The sequence below is a fragment of the Lathamus discolor genome, chromosome 1, assembly GCF_037157495.1.
Source record: "Lathamus discolor isolate bLatDis1 chromosome 1, bLatDis1.hap1, whole genome shotgun sequence".
In the NCBI taxonomy this organism is placed as follows: domain Eukaryota; kingdom Metazoa; phylum Chordata; class Aves; order Psittaciformes; family Psittacidae; genus Lathamus; species Lathamus discolor.
This window is the reverse complement of record NC_088884.1, coordinates 70,318,300-70,337,882: the sequence shown is the minus strand read 5'-3', so window position 1 is coordinate 70,337,882 and position 19,583 is coordinate 70,318,300. Positions and strand designations below refer to the sequence as shown.

Here is a 19,583-nt window from a genome sequence, read left to right as displayed (position 1 = left end):
GCTGCACCAAGTGCAAGGACCTGACATCTCCTTACCTCGAAGATCTCAAAGCCAGCAATGTCAAGGATTCCAATGAAGGATGCACCCTGGCGCTTGGTCTTATCCAATGCCTTGTTGATCCGCATAACCAGCCACCGGAACATACGTTCGTAAGTGGCTTTAGCCAGCGCTTCAATGGCAAAGTCAGCCTAAACAGAAAAAAAGTAAAAAATCAGGAGTTATATTATATATCCAAAGAAAGGCACACGTTACACTGTTTTGGCATCTAATGGCCCAGCAGTAGGCTGATATTTTCTCTCCATCAAACTCACTGAAAAAGCTTAGCTTCAGATGTTATTCCCAATGAAAAGCTGATGGCACAGTGACACCCCATAAACAAGAGCGAAGAATTTGTCTTAATTAGTGTGTGAAAGCCAAATTTCAGGATCCTGCCTGTTGGAGAAACCAATGCCTGGTATTCAAGAAAGAAAAGTTATGACCACTCACCTCCAAAAACTATAGTAACACAGCATGTTTCATAGGCCCAAAGAAAAGCATTTAAATTCTTTTGTAACTTGGGATTTCTGAAGCCAAATCCCTCCCCCTCATGCCAATACCCTTCCTGTGATGACACAGAAATACTATGTGTAGTAAGAAATTAAGTATCAAAATTGAAAGGCAGCATGGAAAAGCAGCCTGTGATTATTTCCAGACTTTGTGCTCTTCCTAAACCTTTCAATGTTATGTGGACATGTTTATTTACATTGAGAATAAGAACACGCTCATAAAGAAGCCATGCAGTGAGTAAGCACAGGGGCTTTCCTCCGTTCAGGAGGCCACTAGCTCCTTGGTCAGGTTTCATTTTGAACACAACCTGACTTACGAGTGTTACAAAACTTACAGTCCATTTGAAGGCCGAGCAGCAAATTCTTTCACCCTAGTAGGTGACCTAGTCAGAAGTGCCATGCAGAATGTACGATACAGAAGTGGTGCTTTCTGTATTACAACAATTTGAAAATGTCACCTTACAGCACTGAAGGAACACTCCCTTGGGACAGCCAGTTTTCTATCTTCATACAAATAAAGTGAGCAAATACTAGAAACAATATGTTTGCTACATTATTCAAGTGTGGTAGCCATACCTTGCAGTCATAAAGATGGTTATTAAAAGCTACAGAAACCTCTAATATATTTGTTAGCTTTGTAGTGGCAAGATTAAAGACTAAAGTACAAGCTCACTTTTAGAGAATGCATACCTGCTCTTTGGTCTGAGCTTTCTGGACATAATCTCGCCCAACTTTGATGCGAGGAGTCAGGATGCCTCTAGTGAAATCCGTCACATTGATACCCAAAAGGTGAGACACTTTCTGAGCAGCTAAAGATGGTCAAAAGAAACAACAAAAAGATGAATGTTCTTTGGTTTTTCTCACACAAAACAAGAGAAAAAGAAAAACATTCCTGCAACTGCCTTCCCAAGAGCTTTTAAACACCCTCCCCCCCAAAAAAAAGTTAAATAAAGAACAGGTTGATGAGATAAAAAAGGGTATCTTAAAAAAAAAAGAAACAACAAAAAACAACAACAACAAAAAAAACCCTAAACCCTTGCAAACCATACCACAGGTTGAGTTTCTCCTGAAGCCACAAGAGTAAATTTGAAATGACACTCTCATACCATTAAGTCATAACACAGAAGCTTTACAAAGTTCATAGCCTGTAATCAATTTAAAGCTACGCCAAGTAATAGATTTCTTAAGCTAACAGTTCTGTCTTCATGTACTGATCAGTCTTTGAGGCAACTCTGTATTTCAGATTCAAGATCCAAAACCAAAATGGTTTACTCTCCTCCCCAAAATGCCACTTAGAGCATATTTTCCATAATAATAGCCAAAAATATAAAAAAGATATATTAGCAGCCTCTTATATTTCTGCAGTATGTCTGTAACAAAGTTATAAGAGTTAAGTCTTCCTTCTATTATGTGAAACATGGTACTATTTACACATACAACAATAGGCAGTGCAATTAAAATAAGTACACAATCTTTACACCCACCACAAAACTATCTATCTTACTCTTACAGCTACACATCTAACTACCAAGTCAGCAAAGAACATTCCTTAAAGTTTGATAATGTAGGTTTGTAGGAGCAGTTACTCCTAGATTGGCTAACACACACATACACACCATATTCCAATAGAGTAATTCTTTGCATTTGGTCATCACAAGTACTTCCTGCCTAGCCCCATCACAAGAACAGTGCCACATTCTCGCCCGTGGGTGGCTGTGGCTGCAAACACATGCCTGGCAAAACAGTGTGCACTTGTGTGAAGGAGCATGGCAGCTAATTTAACAAATCACTTTACAGAAAAACAGGACTCCAGCATTCCCTACATACTGTAATACATTCTTCTACTTGCAAGAACTTCCTGTAGGGGCTTTTCCTGCATTTTTTTTTTTTGTGGGATGGAGAGGAGATTAGTTACCTGTGTTGTCTGGCATAGAGGCTTGGTCTGTATTACGCTCCTTCTTGAAGACTATGTTGCCAAGTTGAAGAACACCGGAGATAACCTTCAGCAGACCTTTTAAAATAATAATAATAGCTTAGTGGAAGACATCACCAAAAGCCCTGATATGACCCATTTGTTCTTCCTGACATGATTAAGAGGCCCTTCTCAACATCCCAAAGATTGTTCTGGGAAAAAGCATCAGAGGAATTACCTTATATGACTGTCATTCAGGACACAGGACACACCCTATCTACCCTATGCAAGACTACGCAGCCTGGAGATTTAGCTATTCTCAACATCACTACAGCAAAGTGAAAGATAAGATTGAGGATAATATGCCATCTTCCAACATCTGTATTTTTTGATAAAAAAAATTATTTCCTGATAAGGGTCCAAATTCACTCAATGAAGTCAATACTCAATTTTCCTCAATGAACTACTGTTAAAACACAGGAAAGAGACAGTTAAGAGCACTATCAGTTAAAAGGAGGAGGATTTTATTCTTTTAACCCTGTATCGCTTTCAGCTCTCTAACCAAGGTCCACAGTCCATACAGACACATCAGAACGTATGAAGGGCAGCAGGATGTGGGCAAAAGTGCCTGTACCGTAACTATTACTAATTCCCTGATGAATCACCCCACCTATTGCTAATGATATATTCATACTCTTCAAATGGTACATGCTACAAAAGCATCATCAGATACTAGAAGAGGAAAGGCATTTTTCAATACCATAGCATCAATTCAGTTTTCACCACATATTAATCAAAACCTATTGCATAACAGCTTCTAGTCGCTTTGAGCAAAGCAAACTGCCAGTCACTTGCCAAGGGGATTTTGTACCACAGATGTTTTCTCAGCCCCTAATTTCTACCTGTTTGTGCTGGTTTTGGCTGGGAGAGTTAATTTTCTTCACAGTAGCTACTATGGGGCCATGTTTGGGAGTTGTGCTGAAAACAGTGTTGGGAATACACTGGGAAGACAATAAGATGTTTTAGTCACTGCTAAGCAGTTCCCACATCGAGTCCAGGCCTTTTCTGCTTCTCACAACACTTCAACAGCGAGTAGGTTGGGGGTACACAAGACAGCTGATACCAACTGAGCAAAGGGATATTCCATGGCTTCATACTCCAATATAAATATGGGGGAAGTAGGAAGGGAGACGTTTGGAGTGATGGCATTTGTTTTCCCAAGTGACTGTTACGTGTGATGAAGCCCTGCTGTCCTGGAGATGACTGAACACCTGCCTGCCCACAGGCAATAGTGACCAAATTCCTTGTGTGCACAGTTTTTGCTTTACTTATTGTCTTCATCTCAAGCCAGGAGGTTTTTCACTTTTATTCTTCTGATTCTCTCCCCCACCCCACCAGGAGGGAGAGAGTGAGTGACTGTGTGGTGCTTAGTTGACATCTGGAGTTATATCAGGATCCTATTAGAGAACCATTTGCTCTAAAAGAATATCCTTTTGACAGCAGAGCAAACAGAGGCTCCATACATGCTACCTCAGGACTCACAGAGAAGAAAAATATAAGTTCCTAGTAGCATATTATGAAAGTCAGTGGTTTGACAGCTGAATCTGGAGTCCTGGCACTTACTTTGACATTGACTCATAAACAAGGATAGTTAGTGCTTAGACATCACATCAAAACTAAGGAAGCCTACCATCCAGCCAGCTACTGTACATATTATTCTTCTAAGCCTATAAAGAACATTAGAGCACTTTACACTTTGAACAGCAAATGCAAAACACTAAAGTTATCTTTGCTGCAGTGGCTGGAACCAATAGATCATCTACGTGACAGCAAAAACATGCCCTAGAGCATACATTAAAAACCCAACTCAAAAAAACGGAGCATAGCAGGACATCCTGACAATAAATTAGTCTGCCAATTCTTTTATTTGGTCTATGCAAATTTCTCTTCACCTCCATGCAGCAGTTTCAGTCTCAGATGATTCAAGATACCAGGAAGTGTATTAAAATGTGGATAATGACAGCATAGATTTATAGCACGTTGGACTGTGAAAAGCAATAGTTAAGGCAAAGGCACACATTTCCTACAGCAACAAGAGCTGCAGCCTCCAGCAGAGGAGGTGGTGACCTCAAACCACCACAAATGCTTGCTTCAGTGTAGAGAAAAAGACAGTACTAGTTTTAAAAGATTTATATATATAGAAACTATATATTTTGCAGGACACTGGTTCCCAGCCAGTGAAGCAGATCATGAATGAGGTGGCACAGAGCTCTGGTAAATACGTATCACTGCACTTTGTGCTGGCTGCATTTGATTCTAGCTTCACTGCCATGGTACTGTGCTCCCAGAATCAGACAATATTAATTTCTGATCAGCAGTTCAGTGTTAAGCTGGAAAGAAAAGCACTATGACCAGGCCATTCGCAAAGTACTAATCCAGCAGTGGCTGTATTAGATATTTTAGAGCCACTGCTTAGGGATAGGGGGAGCACACAAGCTGTGCATTGCACAAGAGAATGAGGGGTTTCTTTTATCTTGGATGTGCTATTCTTAAACTGTTATACAGCCCTCAGACTGAGAACTAAAACAGAGAGCAGAAGCATGTTTTCATTAGCTGCCTGACTTCTAATGTTAACTGTATAAATTGAAACTCTGCTGGTAGATCCAGAGGCGGGTCACTACAAAGCCACTAAGTTTATTACTTGCACATTGTTCACTGGGGGAAGGTGGTGTGGTGTGTGGAAACAGACATCAGACAAAACAAAACCAACAAAAAAACCCCAAACAAAGAACCCCAGAATAAAAAAGGTCCAGAGATATGATCTGTTCGCTCTCTCGCTTCCTTGCATTTTCAGGCCCTTCAGAGGTTTTATACCTATTTGCTCCTCATCTGGGATGCCCATGATCTTCATTGCCTCCATGGTCTCTTGAAACATGTCTTTGTCTTGCTGACCCGGGATTGTAACATGCCCATTGGAAAGGAAGCGGTATTTGTTGTAAGGCTCCAGCAGCAGATCAGCTTAGGAAAGAATTGAGAAAGAAGTTACAGTGGTATTTAGTTTTTACTTTTCCCTTTTTTTTAATGGACAACAAGCTACCACTGAGATCAAATTTCTGATTTGCATATGCTAGCAGCTGCTGGATGAATGTGGGATCAAGCCCAATTTAACTGCATGTGGAACGTTTAATGTATTTTAGACAAAACTGAAGGTTTTCTGCTTTATTTCTTTCTAATTCCTCCTCTGGACTACTTCTCCAAAGGAATGTCAATCATCATTATGTCCTAATGCTATAAGAAGCAGGGATTAATTTGAAAGTAAATTTGCCTTTCATTTCAGACACCTCATTTGTTTCAAGTCAGGTGGAAATTTATACATAGCTCTTAAACAGTAGCAAATATGAGAAAAATTCTCACCTATCCTTCCTTCAGATCAATTTGCATCTCTTGCACAACATGGACCCCAATTGCTAGGCTGAGGTATTAAAGCTAGATGTGTTAGGATCCTAGACTTCCAAAGCTGCTTAGGTACTGGCAGCTTTGCTCCATTCAGTTGAATGCTGAGCACATCACAGTAGGACCATTCCTGCACTAGAAGGTTTACATCATGCAAGACGAGACTAAACACGGGACAGTGATTTAGATAAGGAAGGGCGTAGAGTCATTGCTGGCAAGGAGACAAGTGCAGGAAGGAACCAGAGAAGCAAGTTTTCAGGAACTGGGAAGTGCAGGGGGAGGGCAGCATGATGTATGAGTGTATGGGAGAAGTGGAGGAGGGGTGACAGTACCTGGAAGGTAGAGCCACTAAACTATGAAGGAACAGATCCTAGCATATAGGAGTTTTGGACCTTGCCATTGTGATGAGGGAACCCCATAGCTACAACAAAATTATACTTACTCTTCAGATGTTCCCCTGCCCCAGACAGCAGGTAGTAAAAGATGTGGAAGGTTCTCTCCTCTTTGGCTTGACGAATTGCACGTGACTTCTCCAGCAGATCTTCAGAGAGTCAAGGCATATATCAGGATATACAGATCACTTCCTATTCTATGGCAGGAAATAAACAACTTGTACTACCTGCTGTTCTCCTCATAACAATTAACAGGGGTATTGATTTAGCAGTCATTATCAGCCAACAACCTACTGAGGTTCTGGTCTCAGTTCTGCCAGCCTCTGAACAATGGCTATGATAAAAGACTTAACTGATTAACAACAAGAAAGACAGTGGCCATTCATCTCTTCTTGCCTTGGACAGAAATAAGAATGGCTTATTAAAAGCTATTAATCTTATCACAGTTTATGCTTCCATTTCAGCTTCTTAAGATTAGAATGCATTCATTCATATTTCCACCATGGTGGAAAAGGTCACAAAGAAACAAGAGACTACAACAGCAATCTTGCTAGCATCAATTTAAGTGCTTCCAACAACTTTCTCAACCTGACCACAGAAAGCCGGCTGTGAAGAGATTGCTAGGTACCACTACTGCCACCTCTACAGCCTTCAACTTCCCCTTTTCAGTGGTTGCAGAAAGGATACAGGTCTCAATATTGGCTCCAACAATGTAACCGTTGACATCAAAGTTGATTCTGATGAACTTGCCCTAAGAGGAAGATAATAATATTAAAATTAGTATTCATTCTATCTGGTAACAGCAGAAAACAGCAAAAGTAAACCTTCTCTTTTTAACCCAGGAGAAGAAATTCAGAACTGGTCAGGCAGGTTTTCAGCAAAACATCAGATCAGCCAATAGGCAATGCCTGACAATCACAACAGCAGTTTAACAAACAAGACACCAAACACTTTCAGACATACCTGATGTTCAGACACCCTGCAATTTTAATTCATTACGCTTCAGTGTAACCAGGGTCCCTTCAGTTTCATGTGCTATATGATCTAGGCAGTTCTACCTCCCTCAATCTTAGTTTCAACTGTTTTCATTAGGTACCAGCTCTAGCTCACCCATCTGCCTCTCAGATGCTGCCCTTGGCTCTCCAGAGCCAAAAAAGAAAAAAATAAGAAGAACCAGCATTTGTTCTCCAGGATAAAACTGACTGCAACAAACTTACAATAAAAATCAGCATAGATGATCCTGGCCCAGGGTCTGGTTCCCTCATTCCAGAAGTTTATAAGGTCTATTCTGGATAATTCAATGAATGAAATTCACTTCCCAGATTATTATGAAGGAAATCACCCATAGACAGTTGTCCTATCCCTGACAGCAGTTCACCCAAAAGCAAACCAAGTCTACCCTCTGGAAAGTGTAGAATACTTGGATAGTAATACTCACAAATCTTGAGGAATTGTCATTCTTTACTGTCTTGGCATTTCCAAAGGCCTCCAGGATGGGATTAGCCTGGAGCAACTGTCTCTCCAGTTCTCCCTAGAGAGAAATCGGAAATTAATAAAGCAGGTAGCAGTTCACTACACTACCTTGGGTCAAACCAGCGCTGAAGTTTCAATTCACGCTAGCTTGGCATCTGCTGCAGAAAAGCCATATTAAACCTTAGGAGATGATCCCTTAAACCTTCAAATAAGACTCAGTAGTTATCTGGGTAAAACAGAAACTTTCACAAATATGCCTTATTTTCTTCCTTAACACAAGGGTATTCCAGTGCTTACTTTGTGCTAATAAGAAGCCCTTCAAAGCCACTTGGCAATAACATCCCACAGACTTCCCAGGATAAAAGTGAAACACTGTATCCTCCAAGTGGTACAGTGGTACCATCCAAGCCCATCATCCCAGAAGTGTCTTGCCATCTAGGCTTGAAGAGTGAGCAAAATCCTAACTTGCTGCTGCAAGAGAATCCTGAACTCAGCTAGCAGTATGTTAAGTCTGAAAACACCCGATATTTAAACAAAACTAAAACGCTTGCACTAAGAGTCTACATCTTCCAAAATACAATCAAAAAACTCCTTTGTAAGGAGGCACACAAAAACCAGAATTAGTGGTATCCCATAAACTGCATGATCGCTTGCATTCTGCTGCCATATTCACACACTCCTCCCCTTAAAGGACACAAAATGCTGGAGCTGTAGGAAAAGAAAATTCAGAACTTCTATCCCTGCCAAATACTACACCACTGGAGCATATACACGTTTCCCTGCAGGCTCTAGATATAACCCTGGCTGGTTTAGAAATTACTTGCCCTCTGTGCTAAAAACATGGAGTTCTATATATTTCAGGATTACCTAAAAAGCTTCAACAGACACAAAAGGACAGTTTAATGTTTCTCTTTATAGCAGTTATCAGTAAGTACTCAAGACTTCCTGTGTGTAACGAATGGAAATGAAGTTTGATTTGTGAGAATTGGAATTTATGGGCAAATTATTTAAGGGTATTTCTAAAGGAAAATTGTTCCCATTCATTCTCAAAGTGCATTATAAAAAAGATTAGTCCTTACACAGTCTCTCTAAAAATACATGCAACAAAAAAAAAAAAAAAAAAAAGAAAAAAGAGGAAGATACATGAGAAACTGTACAAAGAAATACAAGTCTTTATCTCTTACTTCCACAATTACCTCACTTCATGCTTGCAAAGCGCAAGGCCAAAAAAGACCCTCAGTTCCCGTTGAACTGCACATACACAGCAAGGGCAGCTGCTGCAAACACTTTCATTCACTGTCAAGTACATGTAACAAAGGGGTTAGCTCTGAGAAGGGAACCTGAGCTGGGACATCTGCTCTCTAACAACAGAACGGGTATATCACTTTTTAAGGAGAAAACCTTGAAATCAGGGTTCAGTCCTTGAAACTGCACGGAAGTCACATTTCCCCTCCCATTCTGGCAAATATACTGAAGTTGGAACCCTCTTCCCTCACCCCATTCCTACTCCCCATCCTGCAGTGAAGTCCTAGTACTTTGTTACTACAATCGGTTACTATGCAAGTGGGAGATGCCAGCAACACAGCATTTCAACCCAATTATGGAAAAGAGGGAAGATATGAAGAAAAGAAAAAAAAAAAAAAAAAGAAAAGGCATTCTTTTCCCTCTAATCAGAAGTCAAGTTCTGACATCAAATCAATTTTATTTAGCTAAAAATAAAACTAAGGTCATGCTTAGCTACACAAAGATCTAAAGTGTATAGAAATCCATACTGAGGACACTTGTGTGATTTAGTACCTAGTGTCAAGTAGGAGTTGCTAAACTGTAGTTTAGAGGTGATTAGGTCTCTTGAAACCACCAATGCATAGAGAATGCCAGCTAAGACTCACAGCAATATAAAGCTGTATGAAAAGGTCATCAGTTAGCTCTCATGACTCGCCTCAGCACCATTATACAGTGGAGAGATAAGTTCTTATTAAAAGGACAATCCCATACCTTCAAAACTTTAAAGAAATTTTTCTGGTGGAGTTTGTTGTTTGGGTTTTTTTACCTTAAACTTTGACGGTCATCTTTCATTGAAGAAGAATACTTCATTGTTATTATTATTATTATACAATGTGTAATTCTGCAAAGCAAAACTAGTACAACACAGAGCTGTCCATCACAAGCTTTCTAGAAATTCTAAGGTTCCTATTAAGCTGCTGCCAATTTTCTGACACCTGTAATTGCTATTCCTTGACCTGAAACAAATTTGTTTTATACTTGGCATGCATTTGAAGTATGTATAATATTCCTCATGAAAACAGAAGCAACAAGAGCCACTGAATCTGTTAGCCTGTGGTTGGGCAGTACACGCTCTGCAGTACACTCTTGCTACAGCTCTGAAGTTACAACATCAACTTAAAGCAATTAAAATCCTTGACAGCTATCCTGTACTCTGAATTTTTTGTATCTCACACACTTTTCGGAACTATTTTTATGCAAGGTAGAAGTTTTGCCAGCCATTTATTTTTCAAGTATGGAGAAAATCACAAATAACAGCATACAATTTAAAACACTAAAAGACGGGGAGAGTGTTTGGGGGATTTTGTGGGTTTGGATATTTCACATCAGGGATTTGCTTTTGTATTCTTCTCTGCAGTCATGTGAGAGATTCTTGGATAACTGAATCCCAAGAAGAGCTGGTCGGATGGGAAGGGGAGAAAGATCATCAGTAACCTAAACTTCATTACAAATTATTAAGCATTAGTAACTATTACCTATGAATTTCTGATTTTCTGCAAACATTCTCATCTTGAAAAAAATATTACATGATTTATGATGTCAGTAGTGAAGCAGAGACTAAACATGGGAAAACATCAATCAACTTCCATAAATAAAGCTTCAGCAAATGAAAAAGAAGTGTTTATATAATTAGATTCAGTAGGCCCTAAAAGCAGCCTTAATGTGCTTAGTAGTCACACCATGCAGCTAGAAGCTATTTAGCTGAATACACTAATGCACTGGGATCGGTGGAAGCTGCCACTACCTCCAAACGAAGAGAGCTAGAGTTGAGAATCCACTTCACAAATCTGATTTTGCTCTGATACTTGAAAAAACAGGGGTTTACATGCAAAGCTTCTAAAAGATGACAATCAAGAAACCTTCCTGGTAGATAAAGCACACTAGTTTCTATACTATCACTGTGCCTAGTCTTGCAGCATAAAGGTTTGACGCTACCATATTTTACTAAGGAAAAAAATCAGGCATAAGCAGTACACCCAAGATCCTCAAAAAAATTAACTTATTCAATCTTCATAAATCCTCATACCTTGGTTCAAAGTTTAAGGTTTGTAAAGAATTGTTGCATAGAGCACTCATTACCAATTAACATTCAAAGACTCCAGTTCTAAATCCTCTCTGTTAAGGCCAGTGGCTACTGTTTAGCCACAAAACTGGAGGAAATGGGAGCTGCAGGATTTTTTGGAATAATCAAAACTCAGGGGAACAAAAAAATATAAATATCAAACTTGGGCAAATCTCCAACCAGTCCAGCTTAGGACTGTTTTATTCTCCTAAGCAGCTTGCCTTAGTGGTTGAAGTTTTGTTCAAGGATAAGCAGTGGAAGAATACTTAACTCAACCCCATGATTCTATTTTCCACATTTAAAAAAAGAAAAGAAAAAAAGGAGAATGTTTCTAAATACAGCTACTGACAGACCATGGAAAAAGTCTTCATATGTCTGAAAGTTTGGCACATAGGAAGGTTTTTTTTTTTTGGTTAGTTTCCAGAAGTTACTTATTGCTATGTGCACACACACATAGCATGCCTGCGTGCAGAGATGCCTTCTAATTCATGTACTCTACATGCATAAGACATGCCTACATATTAAGCTACTACAGGAAAACTCTTACGTAGGGATACCACGGACAACACTTGGCATCTGGCTTTCATTACACAGCTCATCAGTGAACATTTCCAACGTGTTCAGCTCTGGTTAACAAGCTCAGGGTCCTGGAACACCCTGTCTGCAGGGCAGCCTTCCCCTCAACCTTTCTTTGCAACCTGCAGCCACATCTCACTGCAGGGAAGAGAAATCCAAACGCATAACTACATTTATCTTACTAGGAGTACCACAAACACCAGAAAAGAAAGCCTGGTCCAGTACTATTGCCTTGGAGGTTTACTTCTGGAACGGTGTATCTGGGAAAATCCTGCAAGAAAAAACTCAAATGCAAACTAGTATTGAGCACAGAACACAAGTATTCTTGATATTACTTTAGTCTCCAATTGAACGTCCTCACAAAAAAATTACTGTGCACCACACACAAAAAAAAAAATAAAAATTGTGAATTGTCTATGGATTTGTTTTAGCTGCAGAAAGTGATATTGGTGTGGAGTGAAAAGCTGCTCAAAAAAATCACACAATGGGACAGAAAACGCATTCCTGGTGCAGAACGTGCAGTAAACGTGCAGCTCACCTACGAGGATACAACTGACGAATTCGGCAATAGTCCATCGGGGGAGAGGGAGGGGAAAAAAATATAAGTGAGACATCTTTTAAGTCCTCCCACCATCACCACCACCCTCCTTTCATGTGCTAACACTTGGCTGTTTTCCACCCCTTTCATGTTCTACCTACAATTTGAAAGTTTCCAGCTGATGTCCACTAGTCTATCACTATATTCTCCAGTTTTGAGACTCTGTGTCTATATATGTGTATTTAGAATAGCCAGACCTAATCCATAAAAGTACAGAAGAAAGGAGACAACTCCACAGAAGGACCAGTTTAAAACTGCCTAGACTGGTTATAAGCAATATATCTGTGTGAGAAGATCAGTATGGGTGATGCTTCATTTACAGTCTTTTGCCCATGCACTCACCCACAAATCCAAGAGATTGCAGATGAGTTTATTCCCACTGTAGCTCCACTGAACTCAAAGGAGTTACGACTTAGAACCATGTTCCCTGGCTTGCAATTTTGGCACACTTTTATTGCTTCATAGTTCACTGTCCTCCTCAGTCCCTTAATAGATGTTAGTATCTAGTCTTTTATTGAGCAATATGGCTTTTACCACCATCAGCCAATATATATGTATTGTCCAAAGTAGGCACAGCAATAAAGCATCATTAAATCTAGGTCTTACCTGGTCTTTCTTAGATTTGTGCGAGGAAGCAACATGAGCCAGATACTGAATGACCTTCTTGGTGTTCTCTGTTTTACCAGCTCCTGATTCACCTCTGTAAAGAAAATCTGTAATTCATTCACAAACAAGACGTAGGGAGACATACTCATATTTCTAACCTTAAAAGGGCTACAGAGCTTTGTTCTAGCCATTGCAGCACTTCCCTCAAACCCAAGAAAAAACAAGTTGTACTGGTAAGCAGGAGTAGTGTAGCTGGGCTGCAGGCTACCCCTCAGCCAGTTAGCCATTGGGTGCAGGTTCCATACCAATGCATGGAGGAGGGAAGGCAATAAAGAACTGTGTTTCCTAGTCACTTGGATACAAAGATTGCCAAGTGCCCGAGGAATAATTCCAAGGCTGTTGTAGAGGTAGTGGTGAAAGGTAATGAAGTGAATCTTTCAAAAGGAAGCCTTCTGACTGGAAGAAGAAATACACTAATTCCTTAAGCAGAACTGAGGGCAAACCAATTCTGCTGTGTCTAGAAGAGAAACTGCTGCATCAACAGTATCTGTTACTCTACTAGCCTCCTCAGTACGTATGTACTTAAACATAACAGCTGCAGCTAATCTGAAGAACTTGTCCAAGCCTTTTCCATTTAAAAGCTCCATTTCTTTAGGAATTTGAGCAATGGGGCTGTTTCAAAACTTCCCTTCTTCCTCCACTTCTTATAAACACTATTAAATATATATTGGAGAAACTGTAGTGGGACCTGCCTTGACTCTCAATTATTCCCTGATTTACTAAGCTTACCCCCAGCACTTACAATTAAAAGAGCCCTCCACCCAAGAATTTAAAACCACAAACTTTAACATCTAGTCAAGCTGACAACTGGAAATACTCACGTGCAAAGGATGGACTGATCCTCTCGATCTAGAATAAAAATTAAAAAGTAGTTAGACTGTAAAATTAAATTTCTCTGTCAGAATGAAATCACCACCAAAAACAAAACCAAGAACTAGTAAACTCTGACAAGTGTCTTCAGAAATATGGCCAAGTAACCCCTTCTCCAACAACAGACGCCAACCTCTCACCATATACCAAAGTATAATGGTACCATGGCAATTTTCTTCATCTAGAAAGAATACTGTTTACATTTACAACTTCTCTATGAACAATACATGTCTCCCCCTGAATATTTCTTTATCACAGAGCTACAGTTTGATGTACATATTGTTTGATGTACTTGCTCTTCAGCCTCCTCCCCCCATTATACTGGGCCCATACTGACTTAACAAAATTTATCAGCAGAGCAGAGGAAATAGAAGAGGGAGGAAGCAGGACAGCAACCATCATAAATATCAACGTACCAAAACCTTGTATCAGAGGCTTTTTCCCCAAAAACAAACCTTGGAAATAGTGAAAAATTTTTGTTACTTATTTTGCACAGAATGGACTTCAAAACTGCAATACTGAGGAGCAGCCCAAGTCCTGTACAGTTGATCTGTTTGTAGCACCATTCCCTATTGCATTAACACAGCAACTGGTAACAGCGGAAACCTTTTCTTTTTCATGTTGACATACCAGTAGGCATACTAATTCCCTGTGTTCAATTCCCAGCTGTGGATGATAAGATCTTTCCAGTTACAGAACTTACTTCACGAAGCCACTTCACCACTACCTTTTCCCACATCTTTAATCTCTTTCCAGCTTTCACCCATGATGCCAGTTCCTCATACGCAGCCCTGACTAGTCCTTCTACCATGCTTTCATCCCCCTGCTCCTTCACCATTTCTATGTGAACACACTCCCCTACTTCTGCCTTGGTCCACCCTGTGTCGTCCTACTCCTCCCCACAGTGTGCATCCTATTCTTCCTCCATGCCACCAGAAACCGTCTGGGAGCAATGGGCAGACTGGAGAGTGCCTGTTCCTACACCAGAATAGCCTTAGAAGCTTATACTCATCACACGGACAGTAAGACCTCTTCACACATGGAACAGACGTGGGCACAGCAAGTCATTAACAGACAGTCCACGGGAGCTAATGGGGCACTCACAGGACAGACTGTCACTGAACTCAAAATCCCCACTAGCTTGTAAGTTAACCATTTGGGGTTTGGTTTTGATGGGGTTTTTTGTTGGGTTTGTGGGGTTTTTTGTTTGGTTGGGGGTTTGGTGTGTGTATATTATTTTTTGGTTTGGTGGGTCTAGGTTTGTTTTGTTGGGTTTTTTTGCTTAAGGTCAAGACCAAAGAACAATCAGTTCATCCAGTCCTAGAACCTCAGTAACATAACAGTTGGATTCCATCCAGTTATTGTCATTCTCCCCTTTTTCCACACTGGGCCTCAATTTTGTGTTGGACCAAAGTCTAATCTCTGAGAGAAAGCACAACTCAAACATCCAATTCACTGGATTGCTCCAAAATATTATTTCAGCAATACCTTTATCAGTATGTTTATGGATGTTGACTGCCCTCATATGTATCACTGGTTCTTTCTACTCTCCAGTATCTTAAAGAACTGAAGAACATTCACTACTCTCCCCACCAGCGTACTATACAATATAACTGAGTCACCACTCAAGTCATTTTGCGCAAGATAAGCACAAAACTTGATTTTGAACTGTAATTAGGGAAGGCTTTATAGTCAGATAGTTCCAGGTACTTGAACTCTATCTATACTCTCTCACACTGCTGCTGCAAGTGAATTTAGCGTTTCAGTCTTAACATCATCACTAACATACTCTTATGTTAGCGATGATGTTAACGTATGTTACTACATAACATTCTGAAACCAATAATGGAAACATTAGGTTCACACACCAGACAGGCAATTTGTGCTCTTAAGCTTCTTTACTGAAAACTGATTGTATGCAGATGAGCACAAAAATTAGAAGAAAATAATCTGCTTTATCCCTGTTAATACTGCTCTCAGAAAGAGCTGATTAGCCCTAAAGTCTGGAAGAAAGCAAGCAGAAGAAAATCATCACTCAAATGGTTTTGCCCTGGCAAATTCTTGAGCATTCAGAAGTAGATACTGCAGCTTTACTGGCATTGCATATTCCTTTAAGTGCTGAATTTTATTCATTGCCTTTAAGATATGAACCCTTTTTGCTGAGAGCCAGGCTAAGAGTACATGTTAGCCAGCTCCCTTGAATCCATTCAAGGTTCCCAGTGGGTCAAGGGCTCAGCAGGCGCATGCCAGACCTCTTTGTGACTGGGCACTTTGAGGGTGGATCAGGGGAATAACTAATGACTCATTTATGGATTGCCTGAGGTAATGTATTCTTTGGTAGTGTGACTGCCTGGTTGCCATTCTCCATCACAAAGCAGCTATGCAAAAGGACAAGATTGTGCCTCTGAATAACATCTGACTTTTGAAAGTTCGGCTATAAAAAAGCAGCCCACTTGTCCTAGAAAGGGTTATGTTCACATTCAGGTACAAGAGGCTCTTGAAACAGCCAATCTGAGAGAAAAATTAAGAAGGGAAAAGAAAAAAAGATGACCCTAAGGAAGGCGCTCCTTATTCCTGGTAGCCAGATCTGGTCTTTGAACTATGAGCTGGGGCTCCAAAGACAGGCAATAAAACCTCAAGCACTTGAATTCCTACCCATTCCCCCTTCTCCAGAAGATCCTTATTCCAGAAAAAAAAGAAGCTGGTAAGCAGAGGGTTAAACCCCAACAGAAAAAGAAACAATCAACATCAGGTAATACCAAGAAGCTCTTTGGCACCAAAGGCTTTTTGATCATGACAAGTTTTGTCACATTTGGTTGAGCAGCTCTCTTCGAGCCTCATTCCAGTAAGGCAAGTTAGTAACTGCACCCTGGAGTGACCCGAGGAAGTCCCAAAGGGGCAAATACAGGATTTTTCCACACCTTAAACACAGAGGAAGGTGTTGAAAGGTACTCAGGCAGGAAAAGTCACAGACAGCATTCAAAACCCTCTCGGCACTACGTTTTCCTCCCCCAACATACTTTCGTGGTGGCCCTCTGCAGCTGCGTTAGTCACCTCTGCTTTAAGCCAGCAGGAACGTACCTGCGAGTGCGGGCAAGTCACCGGCAGCGTGCAGACAGAGCCATAAAAGGCAACATTCCTGTTTGCAATCCGGGGGAAATTCTTTCCCAGGACTGCAAAGCAGCAGTCATTGGGATAGCTGGAATTCTTCTAATTGTGTACAGACAGACAACTCCAATAATGTGTTGAGCAACAGGAAACTGGAGCCGACCAAAGGGGCAAAGAGCTAACGCATACAAAAGCGTAACTCTTAGATACGCTTCCAGTTAAGAACTGCTTTAAATGCCAATATTCCTCTCCATACAACACTGACTGGTGCCATCACGAATCAGAATTCAGTTGTCCAGACAAAAGGCCACCTCCACGCCTCTTTTTTTGTTTTTTAAGGATCATTCAGCATGGGTGTAACTACACTACTTCAGTCAGCACTTGCCTTTACTCCATTGTCAGTTGTGCAAGCAACCTACTCAGCAAAAGAGAATGTGCTGGGTACCATAAACTCAGTGGCTTATAATAACACCATCAAGAAACGCCTGATTAAAAGAAATCTGCATCTGCTTTTCAATCCTAAACAGAGTCACTTATTAAAAACAATCCAGAATAATAACTCATTAGTTAATTATAGCAACAGTTCTGTATTTCAGACCAGCTGGCGAGGAAAGCTTTTTATCTAGCCTCTTCTTTAGGTCTCATCACCATAGTATTCAAGTGATCATAAGATGCAGCAGCCTCAAGCATCCAGAAACTCAGGAAGTAAAACATCCTTCAAATTTAAGCTATACAGCAGTACGGTATATTAGGATCAGTAGATTAATTTTATTATATTAAAAAACCATAATATCTCATTCTTGAGTTTCTTCAGTCCAAAAATAAGACCTCATTTCAGACTGCTTCCAGGACACTGCAAACGTAATTAAACCAAATTTTGTTTTCACAAGAGAGACATCTTGTACATAAGAAGTCCTCAGCCAAATATTCTACTGCAAAACAACAAATCTGAATGAATGCTGAACTGCTGTGGTTGAATTTATTAGCATAATTGATAAATAAACAGAACTCCAGAATCCTGAATTTTGTTTTTAGATGTTTTGGGTAGGGAAAAAGAAAAAGGTTGGGAGGCTAGAGAGGAATGTGTGAATCAAGCTCCACATCTCGGTCACAGAACATCCAAGCAGGCCTTTATCACCCACTTCCTCTGCATGAGTGACTCCAGTTTCAAGCCTGTTCATCGCCATAAAAGGAGAAGTACTATAGCATTCACACACTGGTGACATCACCTCTGCAACTAAGAGGAAGTGTAGCTGAAAGGCAAAGGCTTGGCTCGCAGTCCCCTGCCTATAGCTGACTCATTAAGGCTCAAAGCTTAACCATAGCTGGCTGGTACCACCCACCTCCTAACCACCAGTGTCTGGCAGAAGCAAGCAGCCTGGCCCTCCAGGTTTCCGTTACTGCACTACTCCCCCAGCACCGCAATGTATGCTTCTACCCCAACTTAGGCAACTGGTTGCCTCGACAAGTAAGAGATGACCTAAAGCAAGCATTAATGCACATAAGTGCTTCAGCCATGCAGTAGTTTCGGTTCCTCAGTCCCTCCTCAAGCTTCTCTTCCGACCTCAACATCATCTTACAACCCACGTCCTTCCCTCAGGGCTCTAACACAGGAGGAACCCCAGGCACTTGACACTTGCACTATTTGGAACAACCCCACTGGCATGGAATCTAATCAAGTGGTGCTTTAACCTACATGCTGGTGTGAGTAGGATCAAAACCACTCCAGGGGAGAACCAGAACAGAGCCAAAGAGCCTGGTTTTGCATTACCATTTAAAGAATACATTATAGAGAAGTTTCCAAATGCTAATAACCTGTCATCAAATACAAAAGAGAAAGAAATCAAATGAAGGAGAAACATAGCACACCTAAGACAGCTCTCAATAACAGAACTTCAAGGTAAAACCAACCAACCAAAAACCACACAAAAAAGCACCCCAGCCAAACAGCAACAACAAAAACCCAACGCTCGAGTTAGGAACACTGCAGTGCCAGGATTATCTGAAGTTTCAGGACAGTCACAAGGAGAAAAGTAAATCTCATTCCAAAAAATGAAGTATGTCCTACTGGGTCAAATGCAAATATTTATTTCCCCAAGCCATTTTTGGACTAGAGCCCATACCCCTTTCTCTAGCATTCCTTAACTGAATCTGGAGGGAGCAAAACAGGAAAACAAGTTAGGCTGTAATTTTAAGTTACACAAATGTTTATGAAGTTCTGACAGGAAAGGAAAAGTGGTATACAGCCGGCAAAAGCTCAGGCAGCTTGTGATACTGAAACAGTGAACTGCAGGGAGACTGACAGCAAGGGCTGAACCATTTACAAAAGGGACTGCCAGATTCCTCCTGCTCTGGTTTACAGGAATGAAGCAAAAAGGGTGTGGTAGCTACTAAAAAACAAGTGGGCAACAGACTTTTTTAGCTCCTTGTTCTACTGAAAACCACATTTTGAGACACAGATTTTGAGAGCTGCACTTAGAAATCTGAAGTAATTCAAAGCATGTAAGACATTTCTTAAGAAAACACAAAGCTACCTACATCTTTTCTTACATTAGTATGCAAACGCCATCAAAATCCTCCATAATTAGTATCCCAACTTAACACTGCCTTTTGCATCAGAAATCTGGATGAATCTTCGAAACTA

General features: G+C 40.5%; 1 protein-coding gene across 1 annotated transcript in view; it reads right to left on the bottom strand.

The window, feature by feature from the left end:
• The window catches only part of MYH9 (myosin heavy chain 9), a 73,249-nt gene that overhangs the window by 25,347 nt on the left and 28,319 nt on the right, over positions 1–19,583 (bottom strand). The window contains exons 4-12 of the mRNA XM_065679155.1: positions 13,783–13,810; positions 12,902–12,995; positions 7,741–7,833; positions 6,990–7,053; positions 6,353–6,451; positions 5,332–5,475; positions 2,461–2,556; positions 1,236–1,354; positions 36–188 (exon numbers count right to left, since the gene is read on the bottom strand). Of these exons, the coding sequence (XP_065535227.1) occupies positions 36–188; positions 1,236–1,354; positions 2,461–2,556; positions 5,332–5,475; positions 6,353–6,451; positions 6,990–7,053; positions 7,741–7,833; positions 12,902–12,995; positions 13,783–13,810 (890 nt within the window). The remainder of the gene's footprint in view (positions 1–35; positions 189–1,235; positions 1,355–2,460; positions 2,557–5,331; positions 5,476–6,352; positions 6,452–6,989; positions 7,054–7,740; positions 7,834–12,901; positions 12,996–13,782; positions 13,811–19,583) is intronic.